Genomic DNA, 24,856 nt, shown 5'->3' with positions numbered 1-24,856 from the left:
GAGTTACAGAAGAAAATGGACCTTAGACATTTCTTGAGATACTATTGGTACCCTCTCTTCTCAAGAGAACGTAGGTCCCTTGACCACTCTACAACGATACATGGTGACCATAATCCCCGTTGAATGCAATTGAAAGGTACTTCTGCACCAGCCATAGCAATCACAGCCTATTGGAGTTACTGAGTCGGACCTGACGCCAACTAGAACTTCCATGTGTATATAGCATGAGCAACTTATGAAAGCTCTCCATTACAGTCTATGTGGACTGTGGCAACAGTAATTCATTTCAATACAGTGACCGGTTCTGCATTTTTCTGGTTGGGGAGGGGTCCAGTGGCAACTAAAGAAGTGACTTAAGTCTACATTCGGTAATACACTTTTTTTTTAAATATGCGAGTTGGTGTAGTGGATTGCCAATATTGTATATTACAGCAAGGTGTGGCTCCTGTTGATATTTAAGTGATGGCTGATAGTCATGTCATCATTTTATAAGCTGGAAAGCCAATAAAAGGGAACCTGTCACATTTTATATGCAGTCTGATCTGTGGACAGCATGGTATAGAGCAGGTGAAACTGAGCCGAATTATATATAGTCTTGTGGGGAAAAGATTCAGTATAACTTGTGTTTTATGCACTGAAAGTCCTGCTGTTTTGTATACATGAGTCCAGTGGGCGGTCCTACTCAGTGATTGACAGCGACCTCTGGAAAGGACTGCCCACTGGACTCGGGTATACGAACATCAGGGATTTACTGAAACTTTTCCCACAAAAATATAAGTCAATTTGATCAACTCCCCCATCACATACTATTTTCACTATGAACGTTTTCTTTTAGTCTTTGTTGATATAAAGAAAACCTATGTTCAGGTACAGGGTTTCCTGTTGTGTTTGCAGAGCTGTAGCTTTCCTATATATAGAAGGGCCTATTTAATGCTGTTGTTTTTTTTTCCTATGTTGATTGTCTAATTATAGTGAGGCAGCGGCTCACGCAGTAGCAACGTTGGCAGAGGCCACTCTACAAGGAGGAGGACAGATCGTCTTGTCAGGGGAGACTGCAGCTGCCGTTGGAGCGTTGACTGGAGTACAGGATGCCAATGGTAGGTGGTGGTTGGCTGAGCAATGTTGGATTATGGTTTAGGCCTCATTTTCACACATCCCGTCATCCATCTTTTTTTCCCTCCAGCATGTTCATGAGACACCAGACAGAAACTATCCCATAGTTTTCTGTGAGATTGTTCACATTCATCCGACACTTCAGTTGTTGTGCTGGACCTTTTAATGAGCTGGATCAGAAAATGCTACATGTTGCGTTTTTCAGTATAGCTCACTCATTTTGTAGTACAAACTAGTAAAAAAGCCTCATGCCATTTGAGCATTAGTTATTACTTGAGGCAATAAAAAAAATTGATACAGTTGTATGGAAACCTTGCCTTAGATGCACAGAGCGTAATACCTTACACTCAGTAGACCTGTCTGTAAGCGTGCAAAGGCTAAAACAGGGTTTCCCAATGTTTTAATAGGGAGTCTTTTACTACCTAATGTAATTTACTGTTTCTTAACACAGTCTGATTAAATTCAGGCAGCTTATTCTCAGAAAGGGAGTAGTTATGCAGGATCTAAGTGCTGATGAAAAATTTCTGGGGAATTTCTCTAATCTGCTCCATAGGCTTGTGGCATATCCTGATGATGCCCTCCCGACCTTCCACACCTAGGCCGTGAAATAGAGGGCTGCTGGGCCTATTTTCTCCTTTTAGGCAACCTTCCGGTAAAAGAACACCTTTTTATTCATTTACAAACTTTGTCAACAAAATAAATGGTGACGATGTTTTTAAAGTTCTGCTCCTTGAGCAGATGGCATTTTTTTATTAGAGTACTTGATGTGTGTGCCCTATTTTTTGACATGGGATTTTTTTTGGTCACTATCCTTTAAAGCAAACCTGTCACCAAGAAAATGCAATGCGATCTGCGGGCACCATGTTATAGAGAAGGAGGAATTGAGCAGAATGATATGAGATTTTGTGAGAAAAGATTCAGTATAACCTGTGATTTATTAATTTAATCCTCTGCGCTTTCTGTGATTTCTTGTCCAGTGGGCGGGGCTATCAGTGACATCTATCTTTATATAAGTGTGCATACAGAAATAACTGTCAGTTATAGATAGCCCCGCCCACTGGACAAAAAATCCCATAAAGAGCAGAGGATTAAATGATGAAAATACAGGTTATACCTAGTCTTTTCTCACAACACTATACATCAATCTGCTGAGCTCCCTCTGCTTTATAACATGACGCCTGCAGATTATACTGCATTTTCATGGTGACAGGTTTCCTTTAACTCTCATTACTGTATGTTCAGTGCGTGTTTAAAATACTGACCAGTCGCTGCTTTCTAGAATTTCCTGCTTCGCTCTGATCATGTCCTGGATCATGTGACTGCAGTTGTGACCAGCCGGCTCACTCCATTGCTTGCTATGTGAACCGGAAGTCACTTCTCAATCTTAGGGCTCATTCACATGAGCGTAGATTTTCTCATGCATGAGAATCTGGACGATTCTGTTAATAACACTCTGATCTTACTCTGATCCTAGTTTGATCAGAGTGTCAGCTTAGTGTGAACAGATTCTCGGATGAGAGAATCGTAGCACACTGTCATGATAAGATGGAGACCAAAATTTTTCCATCTTCTCCATACTGTGACTCTACGGAAATTGGACTTCACTTAAATGTCATCCGAGTGCAGTCCGATGATTTCCAGGCGCCCATAGAATTGACTGGGTGCATGCCATCTGATTTGCCCTGCAAATCATAGCATGCTGCGATTTTTGTTTTTCTTTTCTGTTTTTCCTCATGCCGAATTGGTATGAGGGGGAAAAAAACGCTGATCTGCACTGCCCCATAGAACAACGTTGTTCCGAGTGCGATCTAATAAAACATCGGATAGTACTCCTCCGATGTATACGCTAAGTTTGAGACTGAACGAAGCTCTCATAGACTTCCATTAAAAGGGAAAGTAACGGTCTGCAGTGTGAGCTAGTAAGAAAGAGCTGCGGACACAAGATGGAGGACAAGACCACAGCGGCACTGGAGATGACAGAAAACAGCGACCAATAAGTATTTTGGGGCATGCCCAACATATATTACTGATGGCTAACAAATGCCGAAAGTAAAAAAAAAAGGAAGGGGACTTTAAAGTGAAAACCATGGAAATGAGCGGACTAACTCTGCACACTCATCTAACTGTAGCCTCTGTAGTAATACCTAAATATGTTCTAAAGAAGTCCCTCATATGGGGTCATATAGATATGTTCCATGGTGAGGCATAAGAAAATGATTGATGGGGGTAGTGTGTGGTAACATTTGTCACAGGTGCTAATGAAATGTTTTTTCTTTAAGATATGTGTCTTCTGTTTTATTGTGCAGCTCACCTTGTCAGCGATTAGGTGCATAAATCGCACGAGTGACTATAGTGGATGCAGGAGTTGCAGTCACACCTGGTCCCTTTGGCCTATACGATAAGACAGATACTATTAAATCCCAAGGCAGTTGTGGGCCCTTTTGGGGCCCATGAGCTTCAGGTTACACTACTGGTATATTTAGTACAGTAACGGTGCCTGTGTCTGTATTCCTGCACTTCTGCTGCTAGATCATATGGGCATCATAGAGGGGGCTCCCCGCTCCTGACCTTCCTCTATGAGCCAGAGATCACAGCCGCTCCTGCTGACCCAACATATCCTTACATTACATGAATAGCCATTGATTTAAATAGCCTCCATGTAGCATCACATTGTCTGGCCACACAGTTTCCCTGAAGATAAACCTCTTCCGTTAAAAGATTGAATTGTCACTTTTATATATATATATTTTTTTTCTTTTAATTGAATATGTATTCCTTTTTTGCCAGGAAACGAGGATCAGCTAAAGCTAATTGTTGGAATATTTTATATTATTGCTTTAAGTCTCAAAGAATGAGATCAGCCCCGCTAACGATTAGTCCAGCTCTGCTCATCAACCCGCACTAAATATAGTTCACAAAGCAGATCAGTGCACAGCATACTGTGATTCTACTGATCAAAGAGAAACCAGGCCTGAAAGACAGTGGGCACCCAATAACCTATGCTTTACCCCCCTCCTTGTGTTTATAGTCTTTTTCACATCTTTTTAGGCAATTTGTGAATAAGACTTTATATTGGTGATGGGCGACCACTTAGACAAATAAGAGTGCAGGTTCACTTTTTGGAATCCTACAAGAATTTACTAAAGAATTACATATCTGTCAATCTTTCAGTATACTCTAATAATTATGACTTATTCTAGATGCAAGGATGTTCAGATAATATGCCAGGAAGGGGATTCCTTATCAGCAGATATGGTCTCCGCCACTCCACATTGCAAAGTATAGTGAACTGATTAATCTGCTGCCCTGTGAACTTGTGTTACTCACTCTGTATATAACAGGAAAGGTGCTCTTTTTGCATTATCTTAATACATTTGCCCAATGCTTGACTTTGGTATACAAGATTGTTTGTTTTTTTACCACAGACTATCCATTTATATGAATTTATTCATAACTGGCTCTTTAATAGAAAAATAATCTTGCTTCGTCCTTGCTTTGGTTATTACTCACGTTTTTAGTGTGCAATGTTCATGAACTTGCTCATTTATTTTCCTGCTGCTTATATGGTGCCACCCTTCTCCACTGTACATCGTTCGTCATCATCCTCTCCGCACATATGGGCGTAACTGTACGTCCACGTTGAGTACACCAGCCTCCATTAGGCAGACACTCCCGAAAATGATGCATGTCAGAGTGCACCTTTGCTCTGTCTGCATCATTAGTCTATGCCCCCATCGGCACATACGTCGTTCTGCGGGGGATTTTGGACGAATGCCCCGACAAGAACACAGGATCAATGTGAAAACACCCTTACAGATGTGGTTGGAGCAGAGTTTTGTCTGCGACTAATTGAGACTGACAGCAGTGCTTAAATAGTTAACAGTGGCATTAAAATGAAATCTCAGCCAGTGCGAGCGTATGCTGGCTCCCATCAGCGCCTTTTAAATATACAAAAAATGAAAAATAGAAATAAAAATTCAAATAACCACCCTTTTCTCACAGTTAAAAATAGAGATTAAAAAAAATGTATGTGCTATCGCCATGTTCATAAAAATCCAATCTATCTAAATGTAAATTTAATTTACCAATCTGTAAACATAGAGTTCAAATATCAAGACAACAAAATGTGTTTTTTCTGTCACCTCACCTCCCTTAAATACAATAAAAGTTGGCAAAACATAATATGTACACCAAAACGGTATCTATGAAAACATAAGTGGCCCCCTCCCCCTCACTCGCCCCCTTTCACCCACCAAGGAGGGAAAAGCCCTCACACAGCTCCATTGATGGAAAAGTAAAACCATTCTGGGTTTTGGAAAAAGGTGACACAAACCAAATTTCTGATTTCTTTTTCACCACATAAAAAACAAAAATAGAAGTTTTGGTATTGCTGTAAACGTACTAATGTAAAGAATCTGGTTTCCAGGGTAATTTTTACTGTATAATGAACCCATAAAAAACAACCCCTGTGATTCATGTACCTGTTATATCCGTGGACTGTACCCCTTAAGTTCTCCACAGTGTAGGAAGCGGAAAAGGACAGGAACTGCTATCACTGGTATTAATGATAACGGCACAGATCCTATCACACAATTATAATGTAGGAGATGACATCTCCGCTTTGTGAGCCACTGTCATGTACATAGCGATCTTTTACGTTGCGCAATGTTATAGGAGTTAAATATAAAAAAAAAAATGTTGCTTTCTCTGTGTAGTTTAACAGTCATCCTCAACTCATGTTCACATATTAGAAGTAATTTGCCCTCTGATCTCTGGTGCTTTATTCACAGGTTCTTCTGAAACCTTTACCTTCCACATCCAGTTGGGGTGCAGTCTCACCAGCTGGCAGTATTATTCATATCCCTTTGAAAAATATCGCTCTCATCTTCATGTGCCCCAAATCGTGAAAGAGGTGAATTGGAACCAGGCACAATGCTAAAACATGTTTTAAATTTGGCCAAAAAAACCTTCAAAATCCTGCATTCACTTTGCCAAAGCAGGAGTGATTAGCCAAACTTGAGTGTATGCACTAAATAAGCAGTTAAGAAAATATGATAAATTAACCATTTGTTGTCTTTGTAATTTTGAGAAGTGCAATAATCTAAACGGACAGATCGTTTCATCAGACATATAGTTTCACAGTGTCCTTTATTCTTTGCATTTTTTTTTTTTTTTTAAGCAAATGAAATTGTGTTTTTTTTTTTTTTCTCCGAATCTTTCAGCCTTGAGTAGAAAATAATTTGGCACGACTAACAAATCTTTAGATATTTTTAATGCATAGCTCTTGGGGTTCCTGTATCACATGGATCTGAAATCAAGGAAAAAAGAAACCGCTTTGGCATGCTCTATTGGATGTTGTATATTAGAACTTTTTCCTTTCGTATCATGGTTTTCTAGCGGCTCCAAATTTCACTTAATGAATTGCACAATACGTCCTAGGACACAAAACATTGATCAAGTGTAGAAATGCTCTCTAGCTTTCATTCTGGCCGCTCCTGTACGGGGTTTGTTGGTGTAAAAGTACCTTTATTCCATTTTCTTCCCAACCTTTCTGCACAAATGGTTTTTAGGTCTTATGGCATAACATAATGGCCAAACGGTTTTGAAGAAATGATGCCGCTATTAACAAGACATTTGCAGCTCATTTCTAATAATGCCATTGAGCATTGTAGAAAGCAACGTTTTAGCTTCTTATAATCCGTTTGTTTAGGAGCGATTTGCAGCAATAATTATTGTTTATTACTTATGCATCTATATTGCTAAGAAATTTTAATGGAGTCAGCGATTTTTATTTTTTTTAAAGAACTGGTACCTCTAATTGGACCTTTTGGAGGCTACTGGTAAGTGAATTGTGAATTTTGGGAAGAAAATTAAAGACCTAAACCTAAAAGACAAAAATAGTTTTCTAGATTACCCATAGAATTTTGGCATAAATTATTAACGCGAGTTCAGTGTACACTGGAGACACCCAGTATATGAGAGAGGCCGGCCTGTAAGTGATTACAGTCTACGGCTGCATTTGTGCCTTACAGTCTTATTATTCTTTGATGGGTGTGTAGAAGGTCCTGACAGCTTTCCTCCTCCCAACATACCGCAGTGCAGAGGGATGGAGCTGTCCTGATTCCCCTCTCCTCCTCATGACCTTCCCAGCCCCTGACAGCTTGCTATGCTGTAAAGCAGCTCATGTGACTGCAGTAATCCGGAGCCAGTAAACAGCTGTGCGGGAACATAGCAGGATGAATCAAGCCCATTGTTCCGCACTGCAGACCTGTCTCCGGCAGGCGCCCCTCAACCCTCTCATGTACTGTATGATATATATATATTTATAATATATATATCTAAATCACACACACACTGCAGTATTCACCCCCTGCTGGACTGTATCTGCTAGTGTGGCTATTTTTCTCATATGCCTACCAATTATTCACTAAAAGCATTACCACACCCTCTCCACCACGCAGTCTCTATTGGAATCTAGTGAGCTTCTTTTATAATAATGCTGTACAGTACACCCACTTTGATGACTGAAGTAACGAAATAATTATACTTTATAGATCAATCAGCTAGTAATTGCTTGATTACATGCAGTGTAACCTCTCCAAAAGTCCTCCCTTTTGTCTAGACCAGATGACGATTCAGTCCTATCATTTACTATGCATACTAGCTAATATCTTTTGAGAGGGCCTCCCCTCTTAAAGTTTATTTTTTTAAAGCAATTTTGAGTGGTAGACTTAGAGATTTGACTTTGTAGGCATTTAATATAGTAGGTAAATTGTATGACTCTTGCACACATTTCTCCTCATTGCTTTCATTAGATGTTAAAGTCAGATACAACTTGGGCTGACTACTGTGTTGTGACCATATTCAGTTATGGGGGTTGTCTGGTACTTTAATATTGATTTCCTATCCTCACAATAGGTCATTAATATCTGATTGGTGGGGGTGTTGGGTGTCACTCCCTCACCAATCAGCTCTCTCCTGTGCCGCCACTGGACGAAGTTCTTAGTTGCAGAGCAGAACATCACAGCTCCGTCAACTGGTGGCCACAGTGGAGTACAGCAGATCCATTCTAATTCATTCAAATAGGGACTGATGTGCAGTACCCAGACACGGCCACTATGCAGTTGTCAGAGCTGTGCTGTGCAGCTACACAGCAGATCATATATGGCCATTGCTGGCACCCGGAACAGATGATTGGCCGGGATGCTGATCCAGTGTTGATGACCTACCCTAAGGATAGACAATCGGCAGTAAAGTACTGGACAACTGTTTTAAGCAAATGGTATAATTTAATGCACAATTAAAGCTGGTCAACATTCTAATAGTACCTATAGAAATGCATTAGTGTAGTTTGATAGCCTACAGAATAGTGGATACATTTGATTGCTGAGACCCTAACCCATCTTGAAGTGAATGGCTTAATGCATGCTTACTCAACCACTGCTCCATTCACTGATGTGCAATGTACAGAGATGGCTGTTCCTTCAGTCCCTTAGAAGTGAATAAAGCAGTGGTCACGCATATGCCACTAGCACTGGATTTTTGGAACCCCCATTCTTATCGGAATCAGAATGCAACAACAACAAGAATTGATTCTCCCATCATATTCTCATATCTAATTAACCCTAAATTCTGCAGCCTCACCATCAAATATTGGATCTGATTCATTGAACAGTGCCTAACAACAGTTTATAAAATGAAAAAAATTGAAATGCAAAATCTCAGGACCAGAGGTTCTGCACACCGCAGGGTGGTGACATGTGAGCAGACGACGAGTATCCGCTAACATGGCCGTTATCTCTTTTATCAGATATGCGTGGTGGGAGTTATTTTCTACCATATGAGTAAATATATATGTGTATTACAGATTGCTCCTGCGATTTGAGGTATTGGTGACTTGGGGAGTTGGATATCTGAGTTGGAAAGACGTGAGTGTCTTTTAATAAAACTGAAAGGGTCTTAATCCCCCACTTTGGATTATGAACATGTGCAAACTAGATTAGCCTAATCAAAGCCCCACGCCGGACCAGATGCAGTGTCGGGACAATCACAAACCTGATTAATACTTGTCAAGGGCTTAATCACTCCACTGTCAGCCTGCTGAGCTTTAATACCAGGCAATGCCTGTGCCATCACCTGTGGGCTACCGTCACTGCACTGCAGGAATGTAGTGTGCAAACTTCCTTACATAAGATGCCGAAAACAGTCTAGTCTTCCCCTACTTACAGGTGTCAGTTAGTGTTTTTAGAATACCATACATAAGATTGATGAGAACAGTATCCATATTTATATAGATTTTCCACTGATTAATTTGAAAAGTCTAGTGCTGACTGCAGTCCACAAGATTGAGAGATTGCATACTGAATTCCTTTGCACTGCTGTTGTAGACTTCGCTGCCAAGGGTCTTCATGTAGGCTTCACCTAAAATGTAATTTTCGTCATTTTGTCGTAATAGTGCAGCCTGAGATGGTTGTGGAAAGCTGCATCTCTGCTGTCGGGGATGCAGAGCTTAACTTGTTTGCCATTGAATACTCTTCCTTAAAAACAGCATCCCTTCAATGGAGTGGTCAGGACCGGGTTTATTGTGATCTGGTACAAAAAAAAAACAAAAAACAAGCTGAAACTCCTTTTTACCTTATAATATCTTGCACTAGGTCTTCCACTTTTAGGCTCAGATACTGTAAAATAGAACAAAATGGAATTTTGTACCATATTTTTCGGTTTTTAACCCTAGAACGCATGACCATAAAAATCTACTTTTTCACATACCTGGGGCCTTTTAGGCACGTGTGCAAATAACATGGAATAACTCAAACAAAAATGACAAACAACTATATACTTGAGGAATACCTAGAGTTTCAAAATTCTAACTAAAGTAATCTTGCAGAAAATAGAAAACAATTAACAGGGCGGGCCTGCGAGGCCCCAGGTATGCGTTCTAGGGTTAAGCGCACTTCCCCCCCCCCAGATTTGGGGGTAAAATAGGGGTGCATCTTACAAAGCGAAATCACTTTACCAGCTGCGGTGGAGCGGTGTCCCAGGGTTACTGTTGGCTGAGGCAGGAGATGCTGCGGAAGAAGAACGGAGTGTTCGGAGGCAGGAGTCGGCTGCGGGCCCCATGCTGTCTGCCACGTTCTGCTCCAGGTGTTCGGTGGTGCGGGGGCTCCGTCGACATTTTGTGGAAGCTGGAGCCCACACTTTCCATTCTCTCCTATGTGGTGGGTTCTGGAAAAATGGCCTCTGGAGGCGGTGCATGCTCAGATTCAGATCTCAGCACAGCGATCTCGTCTCCTGGTAGACAGCATGGGTCCTGCAGCCGACTCCTGCCTCCGAACACCCCGTCCTGACTCCACAGCATCACCTGCCTCAGCCAGCAGCAACCCTGGGACCTCACTCTACCAACGGCGCCCCCACCACATGTAAGCTGATTCTAACACACACCGGTTTATTAAAAAACATTTTTTCCCTTTTTCCTCCCCAAAATTTGAGGTGCGTCTTATAATCCGCAAAATACAGTATTTTACATACTTTTATCCACCCATGCCTAACTTTTTATTGACTGTCCTATGATAACAAGTGGTGCAGGTTCCAAGAAGGCAGTGACCTTGAGGAGAATATAGAAAGTTTCTTGTCTCTTCTGCTCTCCTTTTCAGCCTACATAGGCCTCAATGAGCTTTGGGTAGTGTATAGAAGAAGCAGATAGACCGTTTACTGCTCACATGGGACTGCTATGGGTCTTTTATTGTCCCTCGGGGACATATTACAGTATGTAACATTGCTTTGACACATGAACTGTTTAACATGCAAAAGTGTTTGCCACAAAGAGAATCTGTCAGTAGGATCAACCCTTCTACGCTGTCTATATGGGCATGTAGGTCATAGGTAACTAAATAAATTGATAACTTAATATTTGCGATCCAATGTTTTATTCCAGAGAAATCCACATTTTTCTTAATATGTAAATGAGCTTTTCAGATCTATGAGCCGGACATAGATCTCCCTGAGAATCTGCCTCCAGAACTTGTTTGAAAATGAAAGGGGCATTACCAGTGTGAGACGTGTAATGACTGACAGTCGTCGCTTCTGATCTACATGTCTCACACTGGTAACGCCCTCTCTAATGTAACATAAGCAGATTCGATTGCAGATATCAAGGTATCCTTTTATTCAACTTCCTATGACCTGCATGTCCATATAGACAGACTGCTTAGGAGGGTTGTTCCTACTGACAGATTTTCTTAAGAAAAATAAATTGTCCCTCGAGACAATGCCAAAAATAACACAATTTCTCTGTAGAAGAACTCGTACAGTAACGTCAGTGAAAAGTACGAGTTATTGCTGCTCAAATGCAGTAAAAAAAAAGGCTGCTCAGTTTTTCATCTTGGTCATTAAGATGTTAATGATGGCTTACTTATAATCCTTATCTTTTTTTTGGTGCTGTGACTTTTTTCTAACATTTTAATATATTTTTTAATTTCATTATACTGCCAGAATGGCAGAAGATGTGTTGTCCAGTAAGTAGTTTTTAGGTTCATTGGGACCAATGCTATAATCTTGATTGCCATCATCATTCCCAGTATCACATTGCTTTATCTGATTTTTGCAGCGTAATCCCAAAACAGCAGTGTGAAAATCTCAGTGTAGCGTAACATAAAATGTGTGAAACATTGCCATTCCTGCAACAGTTATATTTTTATTATTTTCGGTTTTGCTTTTATGTTGCGTTTATTCAGTTAACTGATGAAAAGTGATATTATACATTGTGTGTAACAAAGGTAAAACAGTCAAAATCCTATTCGGGTCGATGGAGTGTAATTATCCAAATAGGCCGTATCCTGTACACTGGGGTTAAATACTTGTGAATGGGCTATAAGCTAGTTTGACAATTCTGTTAGCTGGCTTAGAGTGTGAAGAACACCTGTCATCAGTTGTTACATCATGAAGACTATAGGCAGGGTTTGTTTTGTTTCTTTTTTTTAAAGACATTAACATGCGTTAATATCAGACATTTTCAGTAGATGGTTCTCAATTCGATTGATATCTGATTCTCAGATTTCAGTTTGATCAATAAATCATCTTGGCTTGATCACTAGCTGGATTCTGTCTGCATGGAGCAAAAATGTAGCATTACTTTTCCTAACCTCTTAAAGGGACTCTGTTTGAACAGTCATTCTGTACTGACAAAGTATAGATTCTTGGTGCACCTTCCCACCAGCTTGTTTCCCCTCAATCGCCACCCCCTTCTATGACAGCTCTGGCTTCATAGGTCAAGAGAATAGAGGTGGAGATAGATGGAAAACAAGCTGTGGGAAGGTTCACTTAAATGATCGGCCATGCCATGATGCACTGAGTGCCTGTACTTGGTTTGAACAGTCATTTTGTGCTGACAGTCCCTTTTAAAGTTGAGACTGACAAGTGGTTATACATTTGTCATGTATAATCACTAGCGATGAGGGAACGTGCTCGGATAAAGGGAAAGCATGTTCGGGTGTTTACTTAGTATCTTTGGCGTGTTCGTATATTATGTTCGAGTCCCTGTGTCTGCATGATTTGCAGTTGTTAGACAGGCTCAGCACATGGAGGGATTGCCTGTTTGTTAGGGAATCCTCACATCTGTTGAGACTGTGTAAGGCTGTGTGCCCACGATGCGTTTTTAATGCGTTTCCGCAGCGTTTTTGCAGCTGCGGAAGCGCATTAAAAACGCATGGTAGAAGGGCAGCAATGTTCCCCAATGATAATCCGCATGTGCTGTGCCCATGCTGCAGGTTTTTCCGCAGCGTTTATGCTGCCCTCAAAAATCTGCAGCATGTCCATTAATTTTGCGGAAACGTGGCGTTTTCGCCGCCATTGACTTGCATTAGAACGCGCCAAAACCGCAAGACTGCATCTGTACTTGCGTAATTGGCGCGTTCTAATGTGCGGATGGTACCCGAGTGTGGAGAAGATGAGACTCTCCTCCACACCCAGGTACCATAGAAACTGTAAAAAAAAAAAAAGAAAAGAATAAAAAATAAAGATTATATTCACCTTCCGACGGCCCCCGGTCTCCTTCCCTGTGCTTGCGGGCAGGACTGAAGGACCTGCGGTGACGTCAGTCATGTGACCACAGGCCCTTCAGTGCAGTGTCCCGCGATATCCCGGCAGCCAGGAACGAGCGCAGCAGCACACCCGGGCCATCGGAAGGTAAGTATGGTTTATTTTTTTTATTTTTAACCATTCTAAGGGTCACACTATATAAATCCATGCTGTTTGCATGGATTTACAGTGCCTACAAGTAGTATTCAACCCCCTGCAGATTTAGCTGGTTTGATAAGATGCAAATAAGTTAGAGCCCTCAAACTGCAAACGAGAGTAGGTTTTATGAACAGAAGCATAAATCTTACAAACCAAAAAGTTATGTTGCTCAGTTGAATTTTATTAAATTTTAAACATAAAAGTGTGGGTCAATTATTATACAACCCCTATGTTTAATATTTTGTGGAATAACCCTTGTTTGCAATTACAGCTAATAATCGTTTTTTATAAGACCTGATCAGGCCGGCACAGGTCTGTGGAGTTATCTTGGCCCACTCCTCCATGCAGATCTTCTCCAAGTTATCTAGGTTCTTTGGGTGTCTCATGTGGACTTTATTCTTGAGCTCCTTCCACAAGTTTTCAATTGGGTTAAGGTCAGGAGACTGACTAGGCCACTCCAACACCTTGACTTTTTCCCTATTGAACCTGGCCTTGGTTTTCTTGGCTGTGTGCTTTGGGTCATTGTCTTGTTGGAAGATGTAATTACGACCCATCTTAAGATCCTTGATGGAGGAGCGGAGGTTCTTGGCCAAAATCTCCAGGTAGGCCGTGCTATCCATCTTCCCATGGATGCGGACCAGATGGCCAGGCCCCTTGGCAGAGAAACAGCCCCACAGCATGATGCTGCCACCACCATGCTTGACTGTAGGGATGGTATTCTTGGGGTCGTATGCAGTGCCATCCAGTCTCCAAACGTCACGTGTGTGGTTGGCACCAAAGATCTCGATCTTGGTCTCATCAGACCATAGAACCTTGAACCAGTCTGTCTCGGAGTCCTCCAAGTGATCATGAGCAAACTGTAGACGAGCCTTGACATGACGCTTTGAAAGTAAAGGTACCTTACGGGCTCGTCTGGAACGGAGACCATTGCGGTGGAGTACGTTACTTATGGTATTGACTGAAACCAATGTCCCCACTGCCATGAGATCTTCCCAGAGCTCCTTCCTTGTTGTCCTTGGGTTAGCCTTGACTCTTCGGACAAGCCTGGCCTCGGCACGGGAGGACACTTTCAAAGGCTGTCCTGGCCGTGGAAGGCTAACAGTAGTTCCATAAGCCTTCCACTTACGGATGATGCTCCCAACAGTGGAGACAGGTAGGCCCAACTCCTTGGAAAGGGTTTTGTACCCCTTGCCAGCCTTGTGACCCTCCACGATCTTGTCTCTGATGGCCTTGGAATGCTCCTTTGTCTTTTCCATGTTGACCATGTCTGAGTGCTGTTCACAAGTTTGGGGAGGGTCTTAAATAGTCAGAAAAGGCTGGCAAAAGAGATCTTTAATCCACACATGTGAAGCTCATTATTCTTGGTGCCTGAACTACTTCTTAATACTTTAGGGGGACCAAATAGAATTCTTGTGGTTTGAGGGGTTGAATAATAAATGACACTCTGAATTAACTTTTTACGTTTTAAAAAAACAAACAAACAAACAAAAAAAAATTTGCTGCAGTGCATTTCCCACTTCCAGGCTGATCTACAATACAAATGTCACAATGCCAAGTTAATTCCGCATGTGTCAACCAGCTAAATCTGCAGGGGGTTGAATACTACTTGTAGGCACTGTATATAGTGTGAGCTAGTTGTCAAGGACTTTCCAAGTGATGCTAAAATCGCGTGGAAAGCGCTTGTCAATCCGCATGCGGAGACGCATGTCAATCCGCATGTATTCCGCAGGAAAAACGCATGTACAATCCGCGTGCATTTTTTCTGCCAGGGAGATTCAGAAATGCTGCAGAAATTTTCTGCTTCATTTCTGCATCGTGGGCACATAGCCTAACAGCCGCAATCATGCAGACGCAGGGACTCTAACATAATATCCAAGCATGCTCTGTTAACCCCTTATACGAGCATGTTTGCTCATCACTAGTAATCACCCTACCTGGGCCCTATGTCTGCTTGGTTCGCTGAGACTGGCATTGCAGTCCTCCCACGTCCAAAAGGGCCATTACGCTAGCATAAGGAGCAGAGGTAATTGTGAACCATGCCTGTACAGCATAGAAAGGGCAGTGGAGGCATTGCGCTCCCTATGCCTCTGTGGTGGCCATCTTGTCTGCAGAGGACTGGAACCTCAGTCTTTGCAGAGGAGGCCGTGTGAGACCAACAGAGACCACCAAATTGGATGACTATACATTAAAAATGTATAGCCCCCTTTTCAGTGCCCAGGTGGAGTGTTACATTAACTGTATGTATGCTGCTAAGGAACTTCATTTTGTCATCTATTATGTTGAAGTGTTACCAGGGAATAGTACAGGTGAAAATAAGAAGCTTTGTAATATATCTTATGAGAGAAATCTACTTCTTTCTACGCCAGAACTGATCATTCACGCTCAAACTTCTCAATTCACAAGTTTTCCCATTACCGAGATGAAGATTACAGTTGGAGCTCCATAGGACTTTATAACCAGAGCTGTGGAGTCGGTAAGCCAAACCTCCGACTCCTCAATTTCCATGACTACGACTCCCTCATACATGGCTCATGTTTAAGTGATTAAATTTACTGTAGCACAGCTTCATCTCAGCTAAAAGTCTAGACCCTTAGATCAGGAATAGGACAGACATTTATAGGACATTTCATAACTTTCTCAAATTCTTACGAAAAAATATTCCCCACAAGCTGCATTGAATTACTGTACCCAATTTTAGGAGTGTAAGTCGGTCCATTTTATACGGACGCCACCAAAATGGGCTAAGACTCCAATTCCACAGCCCTGTTTATAACTGACGTTTCAGGAAAACTTGCAGCAAAATGTCTGTCTCTGCCTCTAGCTCTCCCCTCTATAGAATCTTATAAGTACCAACTGTCATCGCTTATCTTTGTAATGGAAATGTGTTCACTGAATACAAATTTTTCCCTTGAATTGAGTGACCCATGTGTTTTATTGATTTATGAAATAAAAAATAAAACAATGGTTTAAGCATAGATGATGATGACTGTCATTGAATAAATGTTTTAAGTGATTTGTAATATTTTCACGTTTTTTATTTGCCTTACAGGCCTAGTACAGATACCGGTCAGTATGTACCAGACGGTGGTGACGAGCCTCACGCAGGGTAATGGACCAGTGCAAGTTGCCATGGCCCCAGTCACTGCGAGGATATCGGATTCTACGGTCACGGTGGATGGGCAGGCAGTAGAGGTGGTTACTTTAGAACAGTGACGTTCTTTTCAAAGAAGAGTTTTGATGTAATTTCCTGCCTCACTCACGTTCCCAGTGGTGTGAACAGAGTGTTTTACAGACTTCTGCAGACCCTGCCATTGCTTGGACCCCTGTGCTGTTAAAATTGGTCTTCAGTGCTCCACTTTTTTTTTCTCGTCCGCAGAAGTGTTTGACTTTGTATGAAACCGTTTTTTATTTTTTTTTCTCATTTAATTTATTTGAATAAAATGAACATCAAGGGTATATGTATTTAACACCTTCTGGTTACATTAGGGCATGCAGACACTGTGGACGACCACCTTGATGATTGGTTACTTGGGTCTTAACTGACTGTTTCATACCATCCTAGTTACCTGCTGGTATGATGGACTATTTTTCAATGAAAGACTTTATTGCTTTTAATGTGCCCCCTTGTTGGACTAAAGTTAATGATTTATGAAATTTGTATAAGTTGTCCACTGCAAACATTTCTCCACTTCATCTATTTCTCCATGAAGTTGCTGATTGTGAAAAAAGGAATATCTCTGTTCTCCACTTGCTGCTGGTGATTGTAGTTAAATAATGGTGGCTTAGTCCTGGTTTGCTTAAATTTAGGATAAAAAGTGATTACTTCATAATATAGATCATAATGTCCTACCACAATGCAACCCTGGCAAATCCTGAAGTTTCACAAAGCATCTCAATCGTATTGCATTTTATGGAAAAGGGTGATGGAACTTACCAAGGTTGTCCTGTGCTTACATCTGTTGGGAGCTCTACTAAATCTTCAGTCATAAAAGCTTTAGATGATCTACAGATCTACATGTAGGCTCTCATAAAAACCTGTTAGTGGGGAAACGAATAACCATAAGCATCATACCACCTTTATGTGATAACTTCACTCACACATTACAATGTAAACTCTTATGAACGTATTATGCTTATTGTGATTGTTCTTGATGTGCCATTACTGCTGCTCATTGGCTTTTTGTTCCTGTTCTTCTGTTTATTTGATATAAATGAATTGACATACAGCATTGGATACTTATCTACAGGATTTCTCAATTTGAATTTTTTCACAATGTTTTTCTTTCATACCAAGGTGGAATTTCCTTTTTTAGCTGAAAGGATAACCAGCCTTGAACAAATGTCTTAAGACCTGGTTCATCAAGACTGGCCATGAGGGGGCGTGCTGGAGTCACTCTCCTGATTCATGAAGAGATTCATGCCTCTTCATGACTTTGGATCGTCTGACTAGCGGGCTTCTTTTGTTCTCCAAAGAGCCCCTGAAAGTTTAAAGGGAATCTGTCAGTTGGATCAACCCCCATAAGCTATTTATATGTGCATGTAGGTCATAGGAAGCTGAATAAAATGACACCTTGATATCTGCGATCCGACGTCTTATTTCGGAGAAATCTATGTTTTTCTTATGTGTAAATGAGCAGTTCCAGACTATGGGCTGGATACTGATCTCCCTGAGAATCTGCCTCCTGAGATTATTTAAATGAAAGGGAGAGATACCAATGTGAGACAAGTAACTAATTCAAAGCAGTAGAACTGAACTTTCTCTTCTTGCAAACAGATTTTGCAGCATTCTTGAGCTTTGATCTATTGTAACAATATTACAACCCTGTCTGCCTGTGAGATGGAAGCTGAGAAGAACCTGCAGATGTATCAGGTATAATCACACACAGCTCCGCAGTGAGAGCGGCAATTACATATCACACTGGTAACTCCTCCTTCATGTATAATAAGCTCTGGAGGCAAAGTTATCTTCCAGGCAGCGTCCGCCCCATAGCCTGGAAGAAGTCATTTACATATAAGAAAAAAATGGATTTCTCTGGAATAAGACATCGGATCGCAGATATCAAGGTGTCATTTTATTCAGCCGCCTATGGCCTACATATCCATAATTCTGATTACTCTGAGTAGCATTCCCATTTGTTAATGTACCAGTTTAATAGCAGACAAAATGTAGATACATATGGGGGAAGGGGTGGTTTTCACCCTGCTACAGTGAAAGGGCAAAATTTCATGTGAAAATTCACAGCAGAAATTGACATGCTGCAGATTTATCCCTCACTGACCAATTTCTGCACAGACATGAGATGAGTTTTGTTAAAATATTCACCTACATGACGAACTGTAATAAGCTGCTGATTTTACATACACACAGCTGCTGCACTAAAGCTGTAAAGTGTGCAAGTCAGCCTGGTTTTGCAGGTACAGAGTGTCAGCCACTACTTTTCTGTACCCAAACCCTACTCGCGTCCACCATTATGCTGATTGCTTGAGAACAGTGAAACTAATATGTTATAAACACTTTCCTTGGGGCTTCAGCGGATCTAATCAGCACGGTGACAAAAACGGTGGTTCTGGAGCTGTAATGGTGACATACTTACGCCATTTTTAATTCATTTAATGTTGATGCGTTTCCTGGCCGCTGGAGTATTTTTCTTCTAGTTGTGTTATTTAAGGCTTTGCTCCTATATCATACATCTTACAATTATCTGTGAAGTTGTTTGTTACCCCCTGCAAAGCCAATGATGGGCTTGGTATTGCAGCAGAACTTTTCCAAATCCTCTAATTTTAGCTTGGAATTTGTGCTTTGCCAACGTTGGTTCTCTATCCACCCGTTAGTGCTGCTCATTTAATGGAGTTCATATTCGACTCTTTGTAGTTTCGTTATGGGTGCCTCTTTAGAAACATTGACTCAACACAATACTTTATCATGATTTTTACATTGAAGGTTACTTGATTTACCATGTCCAGTGCATGGTTTTTAGCTCTTAAACCTGTTTATTTTAAGTATTAAGTAATGAAATTAAGCATACATACATTTTGGTATTAATAGCAATCATTGTATTTTTGGTTAACGTTCAATTTTTCAAGCTGCAAACAGAAATCTGCTTCAAAAAGGCTTCATATACAGTGAAATAGGATGATATATCTTAATTTAATTGCCCAACACTGAAACTTCTGCAGAGCTCTGTGAATTAAACCTTTATATCTTTGTTTTTATATTGTAAGTAATTTGTGAATATAATGAAGTTGAGGTATAATCCTAAAATATACCCCAGAGAGTGATAATTTTATTAGAATGATGGGTAAAAGAAATCTAAAAGTGAAGTGGCTTTTTGATTATCATTGACTTGTAGTTATCAGATTAAAGTAACTGCTTAAAGAAAATGTCTAGTACTTTAAGTAAAATCTGGTGCTCTAAGGAAACCAACAAGCTGGCCAAAGTTGCTGTTAAGTGGTTTTGTTTTTTTTTTTTTAAGTTTTTGTACCAAGTACGGAAGTTATCTTTTAGCCATGAGATAGGGGATCATTTTCTAATTGCTGAAAGTTCGACCACTGGAACCTCCTCGAACCTAAGAGCCGCCTCCTCAGGAATGGTGGGGGTCCCAGCGGATTGACCCCTGGTGATCAGGAAGAGGAAAACTTTAATACTTGGATCAAATCCTTTTAGTATATAAATTCATAATATTCTTATTGAATGTTTTTGTTAATGAGCCTTAATACTTTTAAGTATACTTAATAACTTTTACTGGTAATGCATTTTTCATACCTGCATGAGGACCCTATTATGCAAATTACCAAATTAAGCCACAGAGTAATAGATCTGTTATAAAGCACCTTGTTGATCGTTTCCATGTAGTAATAACCTCTTTCCAGAAAAAAAAAATAAACGTGAATACAGTATAACAAAGAGTATGTCTTGTCGCGTACATATCACAGATGCTAGATTTTTATTTGTTGTATTACATATTCAGAGTTTATCAATGTGGAGCCTCACTTTTTTTTAAGAATCTTCAGTCATCTTCTATGAGAACATGGTTTGGTGTTTCTTCATCCCCATTTCCATTTTTGACTCCCATTGTTTTATGCTCATAGTAACTTCAGAAGTTGCTGCAGCTTTAAGTGTTACTCCCAAGGGTTGAAGGACATTTCAGCGCCCCTGGGCTTTTGTGTATATTATTACCTGTATAGCATGTGTCTTTCTTTGCTCCATAAAATGTATGTTGTCCAGGGAAACCTTTCTACTTAGGTCTATGGTCTGTACAACATATTTTTTTTTATCAGTGTGTGTTTGAAAATAACTTATGTTTTTGTTTACGGAGAAAGTCATCTTTCTTGAGAATGGCAATGAAAGAGCACTGTACATTGACAATGATTTGCGTTTAATGCTCTGTGTGGGCTGAGAAAATAAATAGTTTAACATGTTGGTGTTTTTTATTAGCCAGTGTTAACCCTCTCATCATTTTCCTGTACACACATCATCTCGTACAATATTAATGTATTGAGCCAGAGGACTTATAGCGATATTAATACAGTAACATTTGTTTAATCTGTCACAAAACTGGTCTAATATATCACGAATTATGACATTTTTTTTCAAATGGTTGGATCCAAAACTAAAATGTTCAAACCAAGTATGCTATTATGACTTTGTAAGGTATGCACATTTAGTAGGCAATTTCTTTAGAACACCAATATCAAAAATGCAAACCAATAAAATCAATATCTTTATTATTGATAAATAAAAACAAGCACACAATAAATGCAAAAACTAAAGAATGGAATACACAGGAAAAAAAATTAGGCATTTCACCATGGGGAAAATAAGACCATAGTGGAAACCTTGCTGGATGGATAATAAATATCGCTACAGGGGTATATTTGCTGCAAGTACCGTATTTTTCAGACTATAAGACGCACTTTTTTTCCTCCAAAATTTTGGAGAAAAGTGGGGGGTGCGTCTTATAATCCAGTATACATAAATGCTGTGGGGGAAGTGACACCTGCAGAGCAGCGGGACACAGGAGGCAGCTGCAGCCTACACTATGCCTGCTACTAAAGAAAATGAATATTCACTGCTCCCCACGCCCATGGGTGTGGGGAGCAGTGAATATTCATTTTCCTTAATAGCCGGTACACTGTGCCTGCAGCGCGGCTCCTGGTACAACCCCTGGCAAAAATTATGGAATCACTGGGCTCGGAGGATGTTCATTCAGTTGTTTAATGTTGTTTAAAAAAAAGCAGATCACAGACATGACACAAAACTAAAGTCATTTCAAATGGCAATTTTAGGGCTTTAAGAAACACTAAAAGAAATCAAGATAAAAATTGTGGTACTCAGTAAGGGTAATTTTTTTCAGACCAAGCAGAGGGAAAAAAATATGGAATCACTCCATTCTGAGGAAAAAAATATGGAATCATGAAAAACAAACACACAAAAGAACACTCCAATACATCACTAATATTGTGTTGCACCACCTCTGGCTTTAATAACAGCTTGCAGTCTCTGAGGCATGGACTTAATGAGTGACAAACAGTACTCTTTATCAATCTGGTTCCAACTTTCTCTGATTGCTGTTGGCAGATCAGCTTTGCTGGTTGGAGCCTTGTCATGGACCATTTTCTTCAACTTCCACCAAAGATTTTCAATTGGATTGAGATCCGGACTGTTTGCAGGCCATGACATTGACCTTATGTGTCTTTTTTCAAGGAATGTTTTCACAGTTTTTGCTCTATGGCAGGATGCATTATCATCTTAAAAAAATGATGTCATCATCCCCAAACATCCTTTCAATTGATGGGATAAAAAAACTGTCCAATATATCAATGTAAACTTAGGCATTTATTGAAGATGTAATGATGGCCATCTCCCCAGTGCCTTTACCTGACATGAAGCCCCATATCATCAATGACTGTGGAAATTTGCATGTTCTCTTCATGCGGTCATCTTTATAAATCTCATTGGAAGAGCACCAAACAAAAGTTCCAGCATCATCACCTTGCCCAATGCAGATTTGCGATTCATCACTGAATATGACTTTCATCCAGTCATCCACAGTCCACGATTGCTTTTCCTTAGCCCATTGTAACCTTGTTTTTTTCTGTTTAGGTGTTAATGATGGCTTTTGTTTAGCTTTTCTGTATGCAAATCCCATTTCCTTTAGGCGGTTTCTTACAGTTCGGTCACAGACATAGACTCCAGTTTCCTCCCATTCATTCCTCATTTGTTTTGTTGTGCATTTCCTGTTTTGGAGACATATTGCTTTAAGTTTCCGGACTTGACGCTTTGATGTCTTCCTTGGTCTACCAGTATGTTTGCCTTTAACAACCCTCCCATGTTGTTTGTATTTGGTACAGATTTTAGACACAGCTGACTGTGAACAACCAACATCTTTTGCAACATTGCGTGATGATTTACCTTCTTTTAAGAGTTTGATAATCCTCTCCTTTGTTTCAATTGACATCTCTCTTGTTGGAGCCATGATTCATGTCAGTCCACTTGGTGCAACAGCTCTCCAAGGTGTGATCACTCCTTTTTAGATGCAGAGTAACGAGCAGATCTAATTTGATGCAGGTGTTAGTTTTGGAAATGAAAATTTACAGGGTTATTCCATAATTTTTTCCTCAGAATTGAGTGATTCCATAATTGTTTCCCTCTGCTTGGTCTGAAAAAAATTACCCTTACTGAGTACCACATTTTTAATCTTGATTTATTTTAGTGCTTCTTAAAGCCCTAAAGTTTCCATTTGAAATGAGTTTAGTTTTGTGCCATGTCTGTGATCTGCTTTTTTTTAAACAACTGAATGAACATCCTCCGAGCCCAGTAATTTCATAATTTTTGCCAGGGGTTGTATGTATGGCACCCTTCATCCCTGTATGTATGGCCCCCCTTATCCTGGTATGCTTGGCACCCCCTGATCCCTGTCGTGCTGCACAGAAACAAACAATTATACTCACCTCCTCTCTCCTCCTGTGCTGTGTCCCGCTCTGTGCCGGAATAGTCACTGTTCTCCACGCCGGGACGGTGCGTGGGGAGCAGTGACCATTCAATATAATTTTTTTCTGCATCTAGCTCTGAAAAAATATTTCGGCTTCTAGCAGTGTGTGGGACTTGTTCTATTAGTCCATCTATACTAACCTCCATCAGGTTGCAAATTCAATCTAATTTTTTTCTGCATCTAGCTCTGAAAAAATATTTCGGCTTCAAGCAGTGTGTGGGACTTGTTCTATTAGGTCATCACAAGAGCGCATAACTAATGGCAATAATGAAACTAGACACTGAGCGCTTCAGAGAATTTTTCACAAAACTACCTATAGTATGGTCAGAGATTGTGCCGATAGCGGTATGGCAAGGCACGCGAGACATCACGGCCATCGAATGGACAAGGCGGGTAATAAATATTCGCATGGCAAAATTTAGAAGAGACAGAGGCTGTGTAGTGATACGACACCGACAACTGGAAGGAGATAAAGCAGGCCTCATACGGCCCGACGGTGTTCACTTAATGGATATTGGACTGGACATATTCCTGTCAGGACTCCAGGACGGAGTGGAACAAGCGTTAAGAGTGATGGGTGGGGGTCAGAGTCCTGCATACGAGTACGCAGGATCCTCCGTGGCCTGGAAATAGAAAGGACATGTTGGAGAGTTACACTTGTTGGCCAACTTGCCGGAGTGGAGACCCAGGGCATGCTGCAACAAGCTGAATTATTTTAGAAATAAAATACCTTTCTAATGGAATGAGTATAAAGAGTTAATAAAGCTGTGACCGATCCTCACCCATCCAAAGAGTTAATAAAGCTGTGACCGATCCTCACCCATCCAGTTGTAAGAGTTACATTATTGTATTGTCAAGGAAAGGGGGGCGGTAAGCTTCAGAGCCGGATACGGCTTTCGCAGAGTATGGCATTGAGCAGGTGTGTTGCAGGGGTGCTCCTGCACCTTCCTGGTGTGCATGGGTGCAATCACTATTTGTGTTTAATAAACTTACAACTGAGAGTGCGGTGAATCTCTTTCTACTCATCGTGTGGCTATACCCCACCTCACCAGCACCTCAATCACTCTGCTGAGTGCACGCCAACATTTTCTATAAACAGATCAAATGAGGTATATATGGGAGTAAGGTAAGTAAACCCCCCCCCCCAATCTAATCAAGAAATCCAAATTAGACTATGTAACAAATCTGTTATAGCCACATGGCTCCAATAATACAGCACTATGGTAAAGGATAATGTCTTGTCACACATCACCCTTCACCATGGAGCTGTATTATTGTAGCCATGTGGGTATATAACAGATTTTTTTTTTATACATAGTCTAGTTTGGATCTTTTGATTGAGATGGGGGAGGGGGTTACTACAATTGTTACATCTACTTACCTTACTCTCAAATATACCTCATGTTGATTGCTATATAGTATAAACAGATAAAACTACTTGCAGCAAATATACCCCTGTAGCCATATTATCCATCCAGAAAGGTTTCCACTATGATTTTATCTTCTCTATGGTGATA

General features: G+C 40.6%; 1 protein-coding gene across 4 annotated transcripts in view; it reads left to right on the top strand.

Moving 5' to 3' along the window:
• Positions 1-20,984, top strand: part of NRF1 (nuclear respiratory factor 1) — a 73,453-nt gene extending 52,469 nt beyond the window's left edge. For 3 of the 4 annotated variants that reach the window (XM_073652511.1, XM_073652508.1, XM_073652509.1), the window contains 2 exons: positions 958-1,097; positions 16,397-20,982. In XM_073652511.1, coding sequence (XP_073508612.1) covers positions 958-1,097; positions 16,397-16,560 — 304 coding nt within the window. In that variant the 3' untranslated portion in view covers positions 16,561-20,982. Of the gene's footprint in view, positions 1-957; positions 1,098-16,396 lie in introns of all 4 variants that reach the window. The other variant, XM_073652510.1, reaches the window with a different exon arrangement.
• Positions 20,985-24,856: the final 3,872 nt, after the last annotated feature.

Source organism: Phyllobates terribilis, unplaced genomic scaffold (genome assembly GCF_046119375.1).
Source record: "Phyllobates terribilis strain yellow unplaced genomic scaffold, ASM4611937v1 Scaffold_11__3_contigs__length_659146591, whole genome shotgun sequence".
Lineage (NCBI taxonomy): Eukaryota > Metazoa > Chordata > Amphibia > Anura > Dendrobatidae > Phyllobates > Phyllobates terribilis.
The sequence above is the reverse complement of the archived record's forward strand: the minus strand, read 5'-3'. Positions and strand labels throughout refer to the sequence as shown.